Source organism: Penicillium oxalicum, chromosome II (genome assembly GCF_001723175.1).
Source record: "Penicillium oxalicum strain HP7-1 chromosome II, whole genome shotgun sequence".
In the NCBI taxonomy this organism is placed as follows: domain Eukaryota; kingdom Fungi; phylum Ascomycota; class Eurotiomycetes; order Eurotiales; family Aspergillaceae; genus Penicillium; species Penicillium oxalicum.
In genome coordinates, this window is record NC_064651.1 from 2,475,456 (window position 1) to 2,493,806 (window position 18,351).

At 50.1% G+C, this 18,351-nt stretch overlaps 5 protein-coding genes across 5 annotated transcripts; 4 read left to right on the forward strand and 1 right to left on the reverse strand.

Moving 5' to 3' along the window:
• Positions 1–581: 581 nt before the first annotated feature.
• POX_b02746 (uncharacterized protein) lies at positions 582–4,194 on the forward strand (the record flags this gene model as incomplete). Its single annotated transcript, XM_050111656.1, has 3 exons — positions 582–599; positions 667–3,339; positions 3,397–4,194. The coding sequence occupies 3 exons, from the start codon at positions 582–584 to the stop codon at positions 4,192–4,194; spliced, it is 3,489 nt and encodes a 1,162-aa protein (XP_049972002.1).
• Positions 4,195–5,286: 1,092 nt separating this feature from the next.
• On the forward strand, positions 5,287–6,438 carry POX_b02747 (Acetylesterase; the record flags this gene model as incomplete). Its single annotated transcript, XM_050111657.1, has 5 exons — positions 5,287–5,381; positions 5,455–5,537; positions 5,601–5,847; positions 5,901–6,156; positions 6,235–6,438. 5 exons carry the CDS (start codon positions 5,287–5,289, stop codon positions 6,436–6,438), a joined length of 885 nt encoding a protein of 294 aa, XP_049972003.1.
• Positions 6,439–7,719: 1,281 nt separating this feature from the next.
• POX_b02748 (putative endo-beta-1,4-glucanase B) lies at positions 7,720–9,054 on the forward strand (the record flags this gene model as incomplete). The annotated part of the gene is made up of 6 exons (XM_050111658.1): positions 7,720–7,786; positions 7,858–7,916; positions 8,009–8,161; positions 8,218–8,288; positions 8,359–8,456; positions 8,528–9,054. 6 exons carry the CDS (start codon positions 7,720–7,722, stop codon positions 9,052–9,054), a joined length of 975 nt encoding a protein of 324 aa, XP_049972004.1.
• Positions 9,055–11,249: 2,195 nt separating this feature from the next.
• Positions 11,250–12,361, forward strand: POX_b02749 (uncharacterized protein; the record flags this gene model as incomplete). Its single annotated transcript, XM_050111659.1, has 2 exons — positions 11,250–11,387; positions 11,480–12,361. 2 exons carry the CDS (start codon positions 11,250–11,252, stop codon positions 12,359–12,361), a joined length of 1,020 nt encoding a protein of 339 aa, XP_049972005.1.
• A 1,494-nt stretch (positions 12,362–13,855) lies between these two features.
• On the reverse strand, positions 13,856–18,010 carry POX_b02750 (uncharacterized protein; the record flags this gene model as incomplete). Its single annotated transcript, XM_050111660.1, has 1 exon — positions 13,856–18,010. The coding sequence occupies one exon, from the start codon at positions 18,008–18,010 to the stop codon at positions 13,856–13,858; it is 4,155 nt and encodes a 1,384-aa protein (XP_049972006.1).
• Positions 18,011–18,351: the final 341 nt, after the last annotated feature.

Sequence of the window (18,351 nt, forward strand, 5' to 3'; positions counted from 1 at the left end):
CGTCAATGTCCTGTACAGTCGCGATGCCCGCCGCGATGTCACGTGCTTAGAGAGGGTGACGATTCGATCGCGCACCGTTAAACACCCTGGACGAGGAGTAGTCGAGGACTGATGAATAACATAGCCATGCTCTCTAGATAAATGAGATATGCGTTTCTGACACAGACTGGCACATTGAGACCAACAGCCTAATCTGTTGGACTTGAAGGTTGGCCTTCAATCACGGTATTGAGATCAAATTGTCAAACAAGTCAAACAGATCGTGATAAGGAATGCCGAATCTATCAATCACATGATTCGCGGCCGACGGTGGATGGATGTCCAGTGGTCCACTATTCATCGAGCGCCTAACCTTGTTTGTGGCATCAAAATTAGCTAAGCGTGCGACTGGCCGGATCGGTTGATCCAGATGGAAATTCCATAGCATGTTAGGTTTCGAATGAGCGTTGGAGGTACGTATGCCCTGGCTATCACGAGCGGATCGAGGTTTACTCGTGCAAATATCTCCAAATGCTAAGCGTAGATTGGTCCAGGCCCACAAAATCTCCGAAAATTATCTGGCATGAATAACGCTGAGAGAAATGACGGTTTCTCTTGAGGTCAGTGATTTTCAACTCAACGGGCAGAGATAATTAATTGAATGTCTTGCCAACTTCGTTTTCCCAGCATGTGGACGCCTGTCTTCCGATTGCGGCATTGAAGACGATACAGTGCCATGGCCGCTTGTTCTTATTCGAGGGGCAAGGCCCGCTGTTCCGAGTCCTTGATGAGCAGACGGGCCATGTTGTAGCCCATGCTCAAGTGTTCAAGCGCAACCATGTCCATGGGTTTATCCCTTTTCCTTCCGTCCAAGAGTCTAAGATATCACCTTACTGCTACTCCGTCATTGTCTGGGGTGGAAAGTCTCTCCGAGTTGTCCAATTTACCTTCAGCCCTTCTGATGGAGTCAAGTTGACATTATCTTCCGCCGAGCATCTCGCCCCGGACTGGCTCATGAGCGCATGCCCTGTGTTCGAAGGGCGAACTGAAGTGATTTTTCTCGTCACTGCAAACAACGCTCTGTTGAGAGCGAGCGCAGAGCGAGGAAGCTTTTCGCAGTACAACAAGAAAATACGACTTGAGCAGCTCACCACAAGTGTCAAATGTATCTTGTACGCTGCTGATCTGACAGCTATATCACCTTCGCATATCCTGATCGCCTCGGGGACTGCTTTTGGTGAGATCATTGTCTGGTCGTGCTTTATCAACGAAGATGAATCATGTCCACGAAAAGCAATCGCGTCAATACACCATTACTTCACTGGTCATGATGGGTCCGTGTTTGGAGTGCGCCTGTTCCCCAATATCCCAAGTCTCAATTGGGGTCGATCTGGGAGGCTGCTAGCTAGTTGCAGTGACGACAGAACGATCAGAATTTGGGACATTACAGACTGCGAGACAAAATCTCCAGAGGACCCTTCCGCATACGCCACAGACGGATTTGAGCTACGAAGCACCGGCTATGGCAGCGGACCTGGCTTAGAGACATGCATGGTGAAAGCCTTTGGCCATTCTGCTCGTATTTGGAGTGTGAACATTTGCGCATTTGATATTGATCAACCAAACAGGCTGAGTCTTGTCTCCAGAAGTGAAGACAGAACCTGTATAGTATGGGAGCTCGGTTGGGAGACCGAACCAGCGGGGACTACACGATATTCTTTACGAGAGATGTCCTCGGCCCAGCCTCATATTGGGAAGCATATCTGGGCCCTCGATATCTTTGAAAAGGGGGACGAGATGACCGTTTTCACGGGTGGCGCCGATGGCGCTGTGAAAAGCTTCAAAGTGAAGAAACACGTTTTTTGCCCATCGCAATATAACAAACCAAGTCTGAACGAGTCCCTGGCTCACAAAAAGGCAATTGGCCCAGATGTGCCGAGATGCTTTGACTTCGTCAGCAGCGATTGTATTCTTGCCTGTTCTTTGCAAAGTGAGGTGCGTCTCGGACGCGTGGACACAAATGAAGGTTTTTCATCCATCATGTGGGAGAAAATTTGTGTCCTGGAAGACCTTCGGTCGTTCTCTATCATTGCTGGGATTTCTGGCAAGGAAATTGCTCTGATTGCCAATTCGCAAGGCCTAGTCCGCTTGTATCAACATCCGTCTAGGTCGGTCACGGAGTTGGTTTCTCTGGGCAAGAGACCACGCAGTATGATGGTCATTCAAGATAACATGCTCCATGATGAGTTTTCAATGGTAATTGATTACTACACAGGCGAGGAGGCAACCCTTCTGACTGTGACTCAATGGAGGGCCAAATCACCCCAAGTATCGACCATACCGTTCAAGCTACCAAAAGCGCCATATATCATCACAGCAGCCTGTTTCGTCCATGAAAACAAGTTTTTGCTCCTTGGGTCTGAATTGGGAGGTCTGGCCGTCTACGAGGCTTCTGGACTTGGCTTGAGCTCTAGTCCATTGGTGGATATGAGACGAGCTCACGGCCATGAGGGAACCACTTGCATTCGATCCGTCAAGGCAGCACATGATGGCAAAGAATACATCTTGACCTGTGGCAGAGACGGTCACTACTGTTACCACGAGTTGGTGACCAATTCGAAAGATGGGGGCATTGTTGCACTGGAGACATTGGATCAGTCTTCTTCCAGTCTCGGAACCGATCTTTGGGGTGCTTATCTGGACAAAAAAAGCGGTGATCTGATGGTTTATGGATTTCAGTCGCAAAACTTTGTCTTACGAAACGAGACGAAGCATCAGAATGTCATCTCCATTGCCTCGGGTGGTGCTCGTAGGATTTGGGCGTACCGAGCCGGCACTGGAGATGACTTGCCACTGTTTACATGGCTCGAAAAGCCCAATTTGCAGGCTGTACGCATCCAACCGAATGTGAATCGTTCCATTCGTGCTGGTGGCCACGGTCGGGAAATAAGGGCTATGGACGGACTGAGCCACGGTGAGGGAGGTCAGGCTTTGCTCGCAACTGGTGCAGAGGATACCATCGTGCGCATCTTCGCAGCATCGGGTCACGCAAGCGAGGGTCCGTGGGGCTCTTTTGAGTGCGTGAAGATTTTGGACAAGCACAGATCTGGGATACAGCAAGTGAGCTGGTCGAAGTGCGGCCAGTACCTCTTTACCAGCGCTGGACTGGAAGAGCTCTTTGTGTGGGAGGTCCGTCAAGTGAGCTCCCTGGGCACCTGTGTGAAGCTGGTGGTTGAGTGCCCGAAGAGCGATCCAGACTCGGAGATGCGAGTCACAAGTTTTGATATATTCGAAGTGGAAGAATTCGATGGCAAGAAGGGCTATATTCTATGCCTGACACTGTCTAACTCGACGATCAGGGTAATCTCATCTCCCATTCGTCCACATGCTGAAACTTTCTTTGCTAACGGACACTAGGTATTTCATTTTTCACCCCACAAGCATGGTCAATTTACGCTGCTCGCTCAGGGGAGATATATGACCAACTGCCTCACTCAAATCAAACTATGGAGCCGGGGCTCGTCGGTCAGCCTCGTGACAGCTGCAACTGACGGCTTCTTCACCCATTGGGATCTGACGGATACACTGGCGCCATTCTACGAGATAATGTCGTCTGGTCTGAAATTGAAAAAAGCCTTCACGGGACCTTTAGCCGCGCCAAAGGAAATCGTTTGTGAGAGCAGGTACCGGGTACAAGCCAACTCCATCAAAGGGATGGAGCTCGTGGCCCTCTCCCAGTGGGCTGCGATCGTTTTGACTGTCGGCGACGACAGCTCCATTGCCGTCTCACTGTTGAGAATCCATCCTGCGAGCATCGGTGTGCTCGACGGCGACGCAGAGGCTGTTGTCTCCACTGTCTCTATCCCAGACGCCCATGCCGCATCGGCGACCGCAATTAAAGTCCTCGATCACGAGGAATTATCCTCGTCGGCATCCGCAAGTCTGTCGCGACTGGTTTTTGTCACTTCCGGTAATGACCATAGACTCAAGTTCTGGTCTGTTGAGGTCGACCTTGCCAAGCAAGCCACAGACGCTCTCGCCATTGATTTTTTGTTGGATAGATACAGCGCCGTGGCCGACATTGCCGCTGTGACTTATCTCCCAGAATCGCCGTGTCTTCAGAACTTATCATCGGATTCGGAACATGACATTCAAGGGAAGGTGGTAGTTGGTGGAGCTGGCATGGAAATGCTGCATTTCAACCAGCATTCATGAAAATCACGAGTCGCAAAAGCTTCAATCGTATGATGGCAAGCAGGTTGTCTTCGAGTGGGAACTCTCCACTTAGCAATTTTTGGCGCATTAACTCAAATCCATGGGCTTCTCTGCCATTTTTGATCCAGAATTGGAGTTCATTCCGACTTTCCCCTCTAAACCGGGGTCACCTGGCGACATCCGTGCTGAAAAAGGAAGTATTGTTCTGTCCATGTGGACTCTCCGCATTGCTGAGAGTCTTCTTGTCAGCTGTCACCTGTGTGCGTATCCATGTAATTTAAACGTATTGAAGTGGGGAGCCTTCGCGGTTAGAATTCCAATGGTTCCGGAGAAATTGGACTCCTTCCAATAGAGCCCGATGGTGGCCAGGAGGAGTCACTCGCATCTGCTATATGATGCTGCAGTTCAGCAAGACTCATCTGACTCGAAACGGATCAACGGAAGACTTTCTTCAGGAGCTTACCCCGCGTTCCCTCGACGGAATCGCGGAGACCGTTCCACATCCGGTGCTGGTCTGGCCGCCACGCTCAGGCTCCAGTAGTTCGATCTGCGTGTGGATAGTAGACGTTAGTGAAGAGTCGATGCTTGAAGATCATGAAAATATGGTGTGTTGTACAGTCTCAGCGTCAGATGCTGCTTTGTGAAATTGAAAGTCTACTGGACGAAGCCGCCGATCAAGGGACCTGAGAAGTGTAGTAGTTTTGAACAGTTCGTGGAGGACTATGAGCGTTTATGGGCGTCATCTCGATGACAGTGGGAAAAAATCAACCAATGCACGCGAAAACTCATTCCCTCGTCTTCAAGGGTGTGGCCAAATCGAAAGACGGGGTTTCCCCGCAGATGGCTTGTCAGTCTAGATGGTCCACACGAATAGGAAAAACTTACAGCAGCAAGTCTCACGGATCGGGGAAGGACGCTTATTTCTCGTGTTGGTTGAACAAGCCTTCCGTGTCTTGTTCCCTTCCCCTTTCAGGCAGTTTGATGGGGTCACTCACTGTATAAAGTTAACAAAATCTCCTCGACTTCTCGGAAATATGGGTTTTAGGCCATTTCAGACTCTGAATTCTGAATTTTGCAAATGACAGGACAGCAATGAAGTACTCCATTTTCAGTCTCCTCATGAGCACCGCGGCGGTTGCCGCGATGCCTTCGCATCGACAATCCTCGCCCACTTATTTTTTCACTTTGTAAGCACTCGGCATTTTCAACCTGGGCCCAAATAAGAACTTTGCAAGACTAGTGCTCATGTTGATTTCTCAGTGGTGATTCGTACTCAATGACAAGCTTTAATGTGAACGGTACCCAGCCATCAGCGTCAAATCCTATGGGCAATCCTCCCCTCGGTAAGAAGACCAGACATTCTGATCCTAAGATTGCGCATTGGTAATTGACGATTTGGGAAAAAGGTACCGGAGCAACCGGTGGAGGCATCAATTGGATCGGCTACCTCACCACTGTGGACAATTCCTCCCTCGTGCTGAGCTACAACTTGGCCATTGGAGGCGCAACAATTGACAATGCCATTCTTGACTCGGGATATCCCGACATGACAGGTCAAGTGAAGACGTTCCAGGACAGTTACAGTGCGAAGCCCGCCAAAGCGCCGTGGGGAGCGGGTGATTCTGTTTTCGGCTTCTGGATCGGAGTCAACGAGTAGGTCAATTGAAACATGCTGCGTGCCGACTGAGCTGACTCGATAAATCTAGTGTTGGCTGGGCATATCAAAATTACGAAGCTGAGGTACTCGTCCCTAAGCTCATGGCCCAGTACAGATCCTTGCTTGAAGAGATCTATGCCGATGGAGGACGTAGGTTCTTGTTCGTCAACGTCCCTCCTACGGGTCGAAGTCCATACATTCTCGAACAAGGCGAGAGTGCGACCCAGAAGCATGCGGCGTGGACCCAGGCATACAACAAGGGACTCGAAGTGATGCGCAAGGAATTCCATAAAACTCATCATGATGTAAGTGTTTCATCTCTTTCCTCTGTTATCTTGCCCTCAGATGCACATTCGCGATCGAATCATACTCACAGTGCATAGGTCGACTCTGTTTTGTACAACTCCTGGAGCTTCATGTCCAAGATCTTGGATCATCCACAGCAATTTGGATTTACAAACGCGACATGCATCAACGATGACGGAGAAAGCTGTGTCTGGTGGAACAACTATCACCCTGGACAGAAGTATCATCGACTACAAGCGGCAGACATGAAGCGGACTCTCCATCGGTTTGGTGCCTGGTAGAGGCAGCTTTAGTGCGAGATTCTAACCTCTCAATGGCTGAAGTTTTTCCAAAAAACTCTTTATCGAGTCAAACGTCTTAGCTTATAGAACAAACTCCTTGTCCCTGAGAATTTCATTGTGTATTTCAGTAGTAAAAACAAATCAGAAACAAGAAAACATTGAAATATGGAACAAATGAGGGACTTCAATTCCCACTCTTTCCATCTTGATGAGCCCCTTGTGCTGTGTCTTAAATTTAGGTCAGAATTTTTAACAGCCAGGGCACCCCACTACTGACTCCGTCGCGATACTGGAAGAGCTTTGCGGACCAAAAAAACACTCTCTGGAAAAACTCTCAGTTTCTGACATTTCGAAAATCCTAGCGAGGTGCCCCGCGGTTTTCCTACCTTCCTCTCACCATGCAACTTCTGCTTGTCGATCAATTCCCGGAACGTCACGGGGCCGCCTGTTTTACCGTTGAAATATCTTGCCCGCGATCCGTGCTTCTCCATCTTTGTTGTTGCCGGGTTCTCGGCAATACGAGCGGTAGCCACTGACGTCTGGGCACGTGGAGAAGATCACAAAATATCTCCTGACCGGGGTAGAAGGATGTTCAACCCGTCCTTCCAAATTAGGCCAATTCATGACCATCCAGGAGTGAGGATCTTCAAAGTCAAGGACGCGGGGGCACTGCAGAGTGCAGAAGCACGATGCACACGAGAAAAACTGGGGCTTATGTCAAGCTCGGATTTGGATCCTGGGGTTGAAGAATCTATTCGAAACGGCTATTCCAGTTTCGATTGGTGAGACATTCTGTGAAGATTTCCACTTTGATGACTGGTATTTGAAACTTTTCCGAATGGGGCCAGCAATGATCTGCCTTCCAAGAACACCTCACTGCATCACTTTCGTCCGTCTATTCTCCGTCACGGAAAAATTTTGCAATTCGGACAGTGGCCAGGTATCATGGGACGAGCTTTTGGTGATGGACATGGATTTTAACTAGATTGGTCTCTGGTGGGATACTCGCAAGTTCAATTCATAGGAATGACTGGAGCATTGTATTCTCCTTTCGGCAGTGTCCGGCCCTGCCAGGCTTAGCGGATGCATAACTAGGTGGAGGTAGGGTTGCATATATGGATCTTACGACTGACCTTATTCAGACTGTGAGATGGATATAAATTGCACGAGCTCCCTCGGAAAAAGCACTTCCAGATAGATCTTTCTGTTGACCGAAGCATCAATCTATTTCATCAGCGGCTTTTAAGTAGTAGCAGCAGCATCGGCCAATTCTCATTCAAGATGAAGGTCGGCAATTTGTTCTTGGTCGCTGGTGCGGCAGGAACCGCCATGGCGTCTCCATTCCAGTGTTTGTTGCGCCACCATCTATCCCATCCCTGAATCAGAGACTTGATCCTAATGTGAAATCTCAATATACAGGGTTCGGCATCAATGAAAGCGGACCTGAATTCGGCGAGGGCAATCTACCCGGCGTGTGGGTGAGTTGGGGCTACGTTAATTCCCACTGTTCATTTGGTCGGTTGGCTTTAGTCCAAAATGGAGTGACTGATGGAAAGATTATCCCTGTCAGGGCAAAGACTACATCTTTCCAGACGCAGGTGCCATGCAAACCCTGGCCAAAACGGGCATGAACATCTTCCGCGTTCAGTTCCTGATGGAAAGATTGACGCCATCGGGCATGACTGGATCCTTCGACGAAGACTATTTGCAAAATTTGACATCGGTCAGTAATGTCTCAATGCCCTCACATGCAAGTGACCAGACGAGAGATGCTCATAGAACAAGACCGTCAACACTATCACTCAAGCAGGCGGTTATGCTGTCATTGATCCCCACAATTTCGGCAGATTGTGAGTTTCAAATCCGTCTCCTTCCATCACAAGACATCTTCAAAGCCACTGACTAACTCTGTTTTCGCAGTAACGGTGCGGTCATCACGAGTACCGCCGACTTTCAATCATTCTGGAAGAACGTGGCCGGGCGTTTCAAGTCGAACGCCCGAGTAATCTTTGACACGAGTAAGTCGTCTCCGAAGTGACTCGAGAACACCTCTCGAGCCCGTGCCTAATGACAAAGTGCTTTCCCACAGACAATGAATACCACGATATGGATCAAACGTTGGTCCTCAACTTGAACCAAGCTGCCATCAACGGCATTCGCGCGGCGGGTGCAACGTCGCAATACATTTTCGTCGAGGGCAACTCGTACACGGGCGCCTGGACATGGACCACCGTGAACGACAATCTCAAGAATTTGCAGGATCCGCAAGACAAGATCGTATATGAGATGCACCAGTACCTCGATTCAGATGGATCCGGGACCCATGAGGCCTGTGTCTCTACCACGATTGGGAAGGAGCGGGTCACTGCCGCAACGCAATGGCTGATTGACAACGGCAAAGTCGGAATATTGGGAGAATTTGCCGGCGGTGTGAACGATCAGTGTAAGACTGCCATCACGGGGATGCTGGATTATCTCGCTGCGCACAATGACGTCTGGAAGGGCGCAATGTGGTGGGCTGCTGGACCTTGGTGGGGAGACTACATGTTTAACATGGAGCCTTCGACTGGCGTCGCGTATACCGGTATTCTGCCGATTCTGAAAAAGTATATCTGAGGAGGATATCCAGCGCACGGCAGCTCGAGGCTTTGTCGAATTGGGATCTTAGCGGCTAGAAGCTAGTTCGCTGAATCCAAAAATTTGGTTGGGCTCTACCGTTTTTCTAGTTTGTGTGGATGGTCCTCTTTGCCGTGACATTTTCCATTACTGGATAAAGATTCGGCAAGGGCCTTTCCTGACGCCTGATCTCCTTCCTGCAAAACTTTCGTCAACGCCGACTCCGAGCGATCACGTTGATTTTCTACTCGTGCCTCGTAGGAAGTGTGTGGAATTTCATTTAGTAATTGACTCAACTCGCGTAATCTGTTTCGTTTTTTTTATATCTGCCGGACATGCTTTGAATTGCAATCTTGAGTTTGATGGTATAGGAAGAGCATTTGCTATCGTAACTTGCTGTACAAAACTCATCCATCTATTTTCGGCTACTTTCATCAATAAGCTTATCGTCTACCTGCAGGATGATATCTTGCAGCTGGCAAAGCCCACGAATGGACGTACCGTAGTACTCAAAACCATGGGACGGCTTGAACCCACCTTTACAGTACTCCGCCATCTCACAAAGTCTCAAGATCTCCCCTTGGTGACCTGGATTCTTTTCTTAGATGCACAGTTGCACACGTAACTCTAAGCCTTCGCGGTGGAGACGGCCATTGCCAATGTGTCTTCCGGAAAACCTGAGGCGGTCAGCCACGGAAGGGGAACGAAATGGAGCAGCCTACACTTTCATACAGTGGTAGTGTGACACAGGTGGTACGTGGACTAAGCTCCCACAAGCCCAGCCTTTGTGTCCATGTCGTACACGCATGATCCAACTTGTTATTGAATGTCTTGATGGGTGCCAAATCCCTACATGTATCAATTCAAGATACCAACAAGCGCAGAACTAGCTAGACCTTGGGTGAAGGACCGTGACACGAGCTACTATAGCATTGTTTTTCTTCGTCCGCGAGTTCTTCTTCTACTGATCATCTGCGCAGGACTGAGATTTAGCCTCCCTTGTTCGGTCGGGGAATTCCTGTTGGCTGGTGGAAATGAAGAGGGTCACAAAAAGATTGGGGCGGGATCCACCTTTCCACAGGAGGTGGCACAGTATGGCCACTGACCGTCGAGGATGACGAAGCTTTTGAAGATCGGAAACGTGGGTACTAATGACTCTGGTATCTCCGCACTTTTATGTACAGTATGTGCCATCCCTGAGAGGCGGCTTGGGACAGTGTTCCTGTTGACCGTCTGGTAGATGTCATCAAGGGTGGTGGAAATACCGAACGAAGTACTACTGTGCCTGGTAGCTAGCATATAACATACCACAAACTACTTGGTGGATTGAAACCATTCTTGAAGGCTCAGAGGTCGGGAGCTCGGGGGTTTCTCCAAGTTTCATTCCTAGAAATGCTCGACTGACGTACACGGACGGGAGACACATCGTGCACCACACATGCGCTGCACCGATCGACCCGACCGAGGCCTAACAGTCCGGCGGAACATGCTGCTGTTTGCGGGAAGTCGTGAGCAGGACGTGGCCGACACATCAGAGTTCAAAAGATGCGATGCACACTCTCCAGAATGCAGTGATGCGCAATCATAGTCTAGGAGTGTGGCTGACTCTGTTTCTGCTACAATCCAAGTTCTGCCAGGCAGTCGTGTTTTTCTTGTTGAGAGGGCAACCTGGGAGCCTTGGGCAACCATGAAAGTACCCAATGAGGCTTAGCGTTGATATGAATAGCAACTGGCGTGGCGTGGCACCAAATTGGGTTGGGTCCCGCGAAACTTTCCTTACTGCTGATTCGTTCCTCTGAGCAAGTGGCTCCCGTCAAGTGGATCGGCAGTTGGCCCTGCGCCTCTCCCTGGCCTCCACTTGCATCTCGCACTCATCATGGGGAGGCTGGCGGGCGTGGGGCTTGGAGTCATGAAGAGGGTCTGAGGGCTGAGAGGGCTGAGAAGGCTGGCAGGTCGTTCCTGCCAGTGTGGATTCAGGATTCTATGTGTTGTGTGGACATGACGAGCTCGAGGACTGGGGCTGACTGCAGTGATAAAAACCAAAGGACACCCCCACCCATCGTTCATTCCATCATCTATCAATTTGTGCTTTCGCGTTAACCCAATCGCCTCAGTACAAACTTACCACTCTTTTGCTCTCACTCTTGGCTCTTCTTCCTTTTGATACCACCTTCCATCGGCAGCCAATCTCCAACATGGGCAAAGCGGGTCGGGTCGCGTGCATCTTCACGCCCTATGTTCTCACAATCGCCTCGTTGATTTGTATCATCTTGGTCGGCTTGGGCTGTACCAAATCGGGGTCGGATACCTTGAACAACCTCTATTTCATGCGGGTATGTTTTCTGATCTTTTCCCCTGGTCAAACCTCCCATATCTTCCTTTTCAAGCCTGAGCTCAGAGAGCTAACGCATTTCTTCTTTGCCAGATCAACCTCGAAGATATCAGCAGCCAAGGGTCACAGACGGTGACTGAGATTGAAAACATTCTCAACGACTACGGAATCACAGGCGTCAGCGCGCAAGACGTCTCGGACGTTTTGGGAAAACTTCAGGCCGATAGCTCGCTTGCCGACTTCTATCAAATTGGTCTCCTGGGATACTGCGATGGAGATGTTAGCAAGGACAACAAAACAACCGTGACCGAATGCTCCAAGCCAAAGAGCGAATTCTACTTTGACCCATTCGCGGTCTGGGGCCTGGACTCATCCAGTGGGAAGGATGAGCTGCCGAGCGAATACAACAAGATTATGAACGTTTACAAGACCGTTTCCAAGTGGATGTTCATCGCCTATGTGGTCGCCTTCGCGGTCACGATTGCGGAACTCGTTGTGGGCTTCTTCGCCATCTGTAGTCGCTGGGGCAGCTGCGTGACCACTCTCTTCGCCTTGCTTGCCTTCCTTTTCACCAGCGCCGCCTCCATCACCGCCACAGTGCTTTTCTCCGTCTTCAAGTCCTCCCTGGGTCCCGCGCTGAAAGCCTACGGAATCAAGGTCTCAATGGGGACAAATATGTTTGCTGCGACTTGGCTGGCGGTCGCTTTCTCCTTGGGTGCTCTGCTCTTCTGGACTTTCAGCGTGTGCTGCTGCTCTGGCCGCTCACCCTATGGCCGCGGCAACGACAACAAGCCTCGCGGCCTCACCTCCGAGAAGGCTCCCTATACGTACGAACCTCTGGGCGCCGGCCAAATGCCTTACGGTCACCAGCAGCACACTTCCTATCCCCCTCCAGTTGCGCATGTCGGAGACTACGGCGCCCCGAGTAACAACAACCAACGATCCAGTGCTTACGAGCCCTTCCGTCACGCTTGAGCCGCGCACAATGAGACCCTTTTTTTTTCCTGCGCGAACTTACGACACTCTTGATCATGAAACATGAATCCATCAATCATCAGCGCGTTCTTATTTAGACTGGTTTCCTCGGCGTTTTGGGGGGGGGGGGGGGGGGACTTTTGCTTAAATCGCTCTGGGGTGGCCTTGTGCATATCCTTCATGTCTCCTTTTGTTTATTCTATTCACAAATTTCCTTGACTACACGATTGAGCGGGCAAGTCCGCAGGCAGCTAGCTGATAACGCCAATTCGTTTCCCCACTTTGGCCTGGAATGACTCCACTGGCTTCAATATAAAGCCCTGATTTTCTACTCTCATCTCTGTACTGCTTGTATGCATAATTTAATGGTCCTGTCCGACTATCAAAAGGGTCTTACCTGGAGATTAAGATTGTGTGGGCTGCTCTGCCTTGGTTCCACATACTCAGGAGATATCGTTTCGACCAACTTTACTTCAGACGAATGGAATGCCTGGGTAGAAAACCACTACATTCGGCTTTTCTCTTCCTGGCTACGGCATTGGGCATAGGCCGTTCTCGTCGGATAATAAGCTGTGGGCTGAAATGTTATTGGCCTTGCCAAAGGTTCCAGAGGAGATTCGCTTAGAATGACGGCAGCGAATGCTAACTGCTGCTCCCCATACATTCACTCACTCCGACCTCACTAATTATCAATATCGTAGTGGATGATAGGAATTTGGCAGACATTCTGTATTAGAAATCCTCGGACTATTTTCTAATCTAGTGGGGGTTCCACTTGCGCGGGAATTAGTCTAGGACAATCTGTGAGGACAAAGAAAAGAAAGAGCTCCTACGTAAGTATCTCCCCGGATCATACCAAGGTTCGCAATTTCTGGTTGAATTTCTTTGCTTTTCGCAAATATCCGAATTTGGACGACAGAGGATGTGGTTTCTTAAAGACATGTGGATTGAGGATGCCTGGAAATGGGGAGTAGATAATGATAGTGGAAGTCAGCTACCCTGCCTACCGCTGATCTTCTATAGATCTTCCCTAGTAAAAGGAACGAGTGGCACTGTTTCCGACAAACTTTGATATTGAGATCTTCCTGCCGGCTGAGGTTATTCTTATTTCAGTGTAATTGTATTTACTCTGGTTTAGTTGAGCTTTACAGACAGACATGTGAGTTGTTGATTGTGCAAGAAATTAAGAATGCGTCTGGTGATATATGGCTTGTCGCTGCGCCTGAAGTACAGTCAACGCCAAGGACGGTGTAGTCATGATGTATATAGAGTTTTACTAAGTATACGGAGCCGTTCGCATAAATAGGTCAGGCAGTTAAAAGGCCATACCGCCGCTCGCGCGGACACAGGAAATATGTGGCGGCTGATCAATTGAATGAATTTCTGTTTAAATGCCCCGATTCGGGCTGTTACTGCATGAGCATGCAAGCTTGAGAATCTTCCTCTCTCTCAAAGCCGGTCCACCTCGGAAAGTGAGCTGCCCCAAGAGCCTGATCAGCGATGTACAGCTCTGCGAATAACTCCGTTCTTGTCCAGAAGAATTTTGGCTCCGCCACGTCGCTGGCGCTCACTCAAAACATTCTGATCGGCCTCGGCCCATGACTTAAACGGTGTAATAGGGTGGTCGGACCAGACGGATTCATCTCGAGCCCAGATGTGACGAAGCGACGTGAACCAATTCTCTCCTTCCTCCTCGTTGTCAGCCGGCTTGAAGAACTCGGGCTGGGTTTCAGGGATCTCGTCATGGAATGATTGAGACCTTGCGGAGAGAAAAGTCTCGTCACCCAGCTCAACGCTGGCGGTCTCATGACGGCTGTCTTCGGCCCCGACCTCCGCTTGCACATCATCTTCATTCTCACAATCATGTTCTGGATGCATCTGCTTCTCATTTTCGGTGCCGTCGGCGTTGTGGGATTCGTGCCCCACGATGGTGTTTGAAACTTCGTCTTTGTCGCTAGCTGACTTAACACTTTCTCCCATCTGATCGTCTTTTCTCATGCTCGGAGGGAAAGCACGCTGGATTTGCACATCGTGAGGCTCCCTTGTGCTTTGTGTATGGTGATGAAAGGTGGGGATATCCACGAGGGAACTCAAGGGTGTGAAGCATACGCCGAGCATTTCTTGGTAGTTCTCCGGTGCGGAGCCCTCCAGCTTTACTTGAACGGAGGATGATGTTGTGTCGATCGAAGATGGCGCTAAATCCGTCGGGGCATGCGGGTCTTTCTGGAGAATGGGAAGACCATTGTCCATGGGTTCTCTGAAAGAATGTGCTTGGAAATTGGTGAACCTTTGCAGGAAACTTTCTGTGAGTGGACTATGGGCGACTTGCCCCGGGCTCATCGTTGTTAAGAAATTAATCGGACTTTCTACCTGCGTAGACATCGCACGACCAGGTGGAGTGTACTCTGACGCGACAAGTGCAATGCTATGCCCAGAAAGATTGCGTTTCTTGTTCACTGATTTGGAGAAATGAGAGGTGAAATATGTTTCGTAGTCAAGTTGGCTAGGGTGCATTTGAGATGGGCAATCGCTGAGATACGACTGGTAGTCCTGTAGGTGCTGAATGATGAAGTCGTCCCACAAATTTGATCGTTGCAAGAATCCACGGTCTCTCATGGCTTGCAGTTTGGCACAGAGCTCTTTGAAATGACAATAATCGCCAAAATAAGTCGGATAATCGGCGCAAAACCTTTTGAAAACTTCGTGCGCCTCGGCCGATCGCTGCGACGCGCAAAGAAAGCCTGCACGCTGAGCCATGAGGTCAGAACTCTGTCTAGCAATGCCATTCTGATGTTTCTCTTGGACAGCGTATCTCTGCCATTGATCTGTACCGGGTGATTGAGTTTGGGCTGCTGTAGGAGAGAGATTCTCTGCATTGGTTAAATATCTGGGTGAGCTACCTCTACCCGCAGGGGCTAGCATCATTGAGCCTTGGGTTGAATCGAGGACTTGTGAAGAGAGAATGCTAACAGAGCTGGCGAAAGGCTGACTTGAAGGCTGTTTCAAAGCCTCTGGCATCCGCTGATACGGCTGAATCTGCCATTGGTTGGGCTCAGAAGATTCTGGTATAAGGCCGTTTGCTAAAATTTCACTTGTGCATTGTGAAAGCGAAGCAGATCCACTTGATTGAGTTTGAGGTACATTGACATCCATCCGTGACCTGCCATCAGAAGAACGAGATGACGATGCGTGCAGTGCATTGGTGAAAACTTCGCTCTTCTCATGACTTTCCACGAGGGGGTAGGTATTAGCAACGCGGGACTGCGATGAGTGCTTGTTGCTCTGAGACGAGAACAGGGAATGCGGGTCATCGAGGGCCTTTTGGGAGCTCTCTAGACCATTGCGTGGGCGAAAGTGACCCAGGAAGGGAGTGACTGCCACTTGCACCTGGCCTGTCATACTTTTGGAGGAAGCCTGGTGTGGGACTGGATCTTCCTGCTCGAATTGACTTTCTTGAGTCGGCGGCATACTTTCGCCAAGGGCAATGGGCACTGTATTTTCCATAACAGATTCCTGGTCGCTCGCGTTATCATCATGTTGATCTTGACCTTCCAGATTCAATTCTTCTGTCAAGCTTCCGGTCCTGCTCAAGCATATTGCTGGTATCTCCTCGTTCTGTGTGCAGGAAACATTTGCATTTTTGTCGCTCAACAGAGTCGCTGTATCTTGCGCAGTTTCTCGGACTGCGTGTTCAGGCTCCGTCTCCGCAGCCGCGGGAGAGAATACCCCTTGGCCAGGCTGACAATCATTCAGGGTTGTCAAGGTAGCTTCATCATGGACCGGTTTGTCCAAAGAAGGGACAGGCTTATAGGTGTGCGATGGATCTTCCAAATGGTCATCAGAAACGTCCAAGCTCGCAAAATCCCTTGAGCTTTCTTCTTGGTCAACTTGCTTTAAAATTTCATTTCTTGACGCAAATGGGGTTTGCCTCACAGGACTGCTCTCAGGAAGCAGATGAAGAGGCGCTCTCACAGGAGAGCTCGGCCAATCCTCGCGAGTGTCAATTTCAATCTCAGAAGATGAGCGGGACTCAGGACTTGATGCCAGCTCCGTGCAATCTGCTTCGTCAGGCTTTTTGTGACGCTCTTCAACTTGAGTTCTATGCCTCGCTCGGGCGATCTCATTCCATTGCTTGAGGAGCGCAGGCGGAACGTGTCCACGGGGTTCAGGATCCCCAGGAGCCGGCGGGATCCAACAATAGCCTCTTTCAAGAAGCTCCACTTGATCTTTCGGAATAATAACATCACTTGCGAGAATCTGCGTCAAGCCTCGCCAAGGATCTGTGACTGGGCGGCGATCCCCATCCTTTATTTCGTGATCATTTTCACCACCATCCTCATGACATGTTATCGCCCTGGCTTTGCGGAAGGACACGTCTAATTGAGGCGGTGCGACACAAGAGGCAGCCTCACCCACTCGAGGTCTTTTGGGGAAAGCGCGATCCGGTCCAAACTCATCCGCAGCATCGGTACCTTTCTCCAAACCCAAAGTAATATCCTCATCAACGTTCGAGTCACTACGAGGCCTTTTCTGCGAAAAGAGCTTGTCGTGACCTTCAGCTTTGGCCGAGTCTTTCACATACTCGACAGCTTCTTTTGGAGCAAGAGGAACGCCGCGTTGGTCCGTATGCGAAAGTGATGATTGACCCAGCTCCGAACGGCTTGGATCATTTGTAGCGCAGTCATGTGGCTGGGACGAGATGGAGTCCTTCGACGGTGACGTCGATCGGCAACGGTCTTGTCCAGCAGGACTACACCTCCCCCGGATGCCAGTTTCACTGTAAATTTCCGTGCCTTGTCCGGTAACTTCCTGTCTAACTTCCTGTTTGTGAAACAAAGGTTGTTGCGGGGCCCACGAGATTGCTCGCGCGGGCTGACCAAGGTGTTGAAGGAGGTCGTTTGGATCACGCAATAGGTGACGATCCACGTAAAAATTCTCTCGCCCCAAGTCACGGTCGGTAAAGGCAGCCTGAGATAAAACAGTACATGACTGCGTTCCATATTGCTGATGATCTAGGGACTGAGAAGGCTGGTGATTCGATGTTTCCGAGGGCTGGGCCAGTGAAGTGCTTGCCACATTTTGCTTGGTGGAAACCCTTCTACCCTTCACTCTTTGCAGGGATTTATCAAGCAAAATTTTGACCTTCTGGTTCTTTCGCAACTTTTTAGATGGCGTCAGTGCCTTGATCATCCCCTTCTGCCACAATATCATGTACTTGTTGATTTTCAGCTGCACGTCGGGGGAGGAGGCCGAGTAAATTAGAGCCAATTCGAAGTCTAACAGCTGTATTGTATGTTTTCTCGGGTTCTTGTCTTTCTGGTACGTTTCGGGAGTCTGCGAGATCTGGTCGGACAAACCGCGCTGGAATACTGCGCGTATCTGGTGATCCACATCCATCAACTGCGCGCTGTCCTGGGACGGACCCAGAGCCCACTGCAAGAATGATCGGTCCGTCAGCAGGTTCATGGACATGAATGTGGGGATGGAACCTACATCCAGAATAGCAGCAGCTGGTTCAAACCCAGGCTGCTTAAAATGTATCGTCGCGCCATCGTCCTTGATTTCGATGCTCTCGTGGCTGGTTTGACCTGTGTATGCGCCGAGACACTGCTCCACGAAGGGAGCAAGCCAGGGTGCCGGAACACTCATCTTACATGCCGCATTGGAGGTTCACGCACGAATTGCCCGCGCTGATTGTGAAATCGGCAGGTTGACCCTGGACAGGGTTCTGCCGTCGCGATGTTCGCATGTTCAAACGTTCCAAAACCGAGATTCCCGATAATCGATAAGACGCGTCCCCCCCTCCGAAAGGAGACGGGACCCGCCTGAAGGAACGGAAGGCCCAGTTTGGGCCGGACGCTGAACGAGTCACGGGGTCAGGACAGGCCGCCCGGTGCGATCTGAGATGAGTCAGCAAGCCCCGGCCGTCACTGACTATCAAATGGGTGGACGTCATACCATCCAACCTATTAAGCTGAGGTGACATGGAT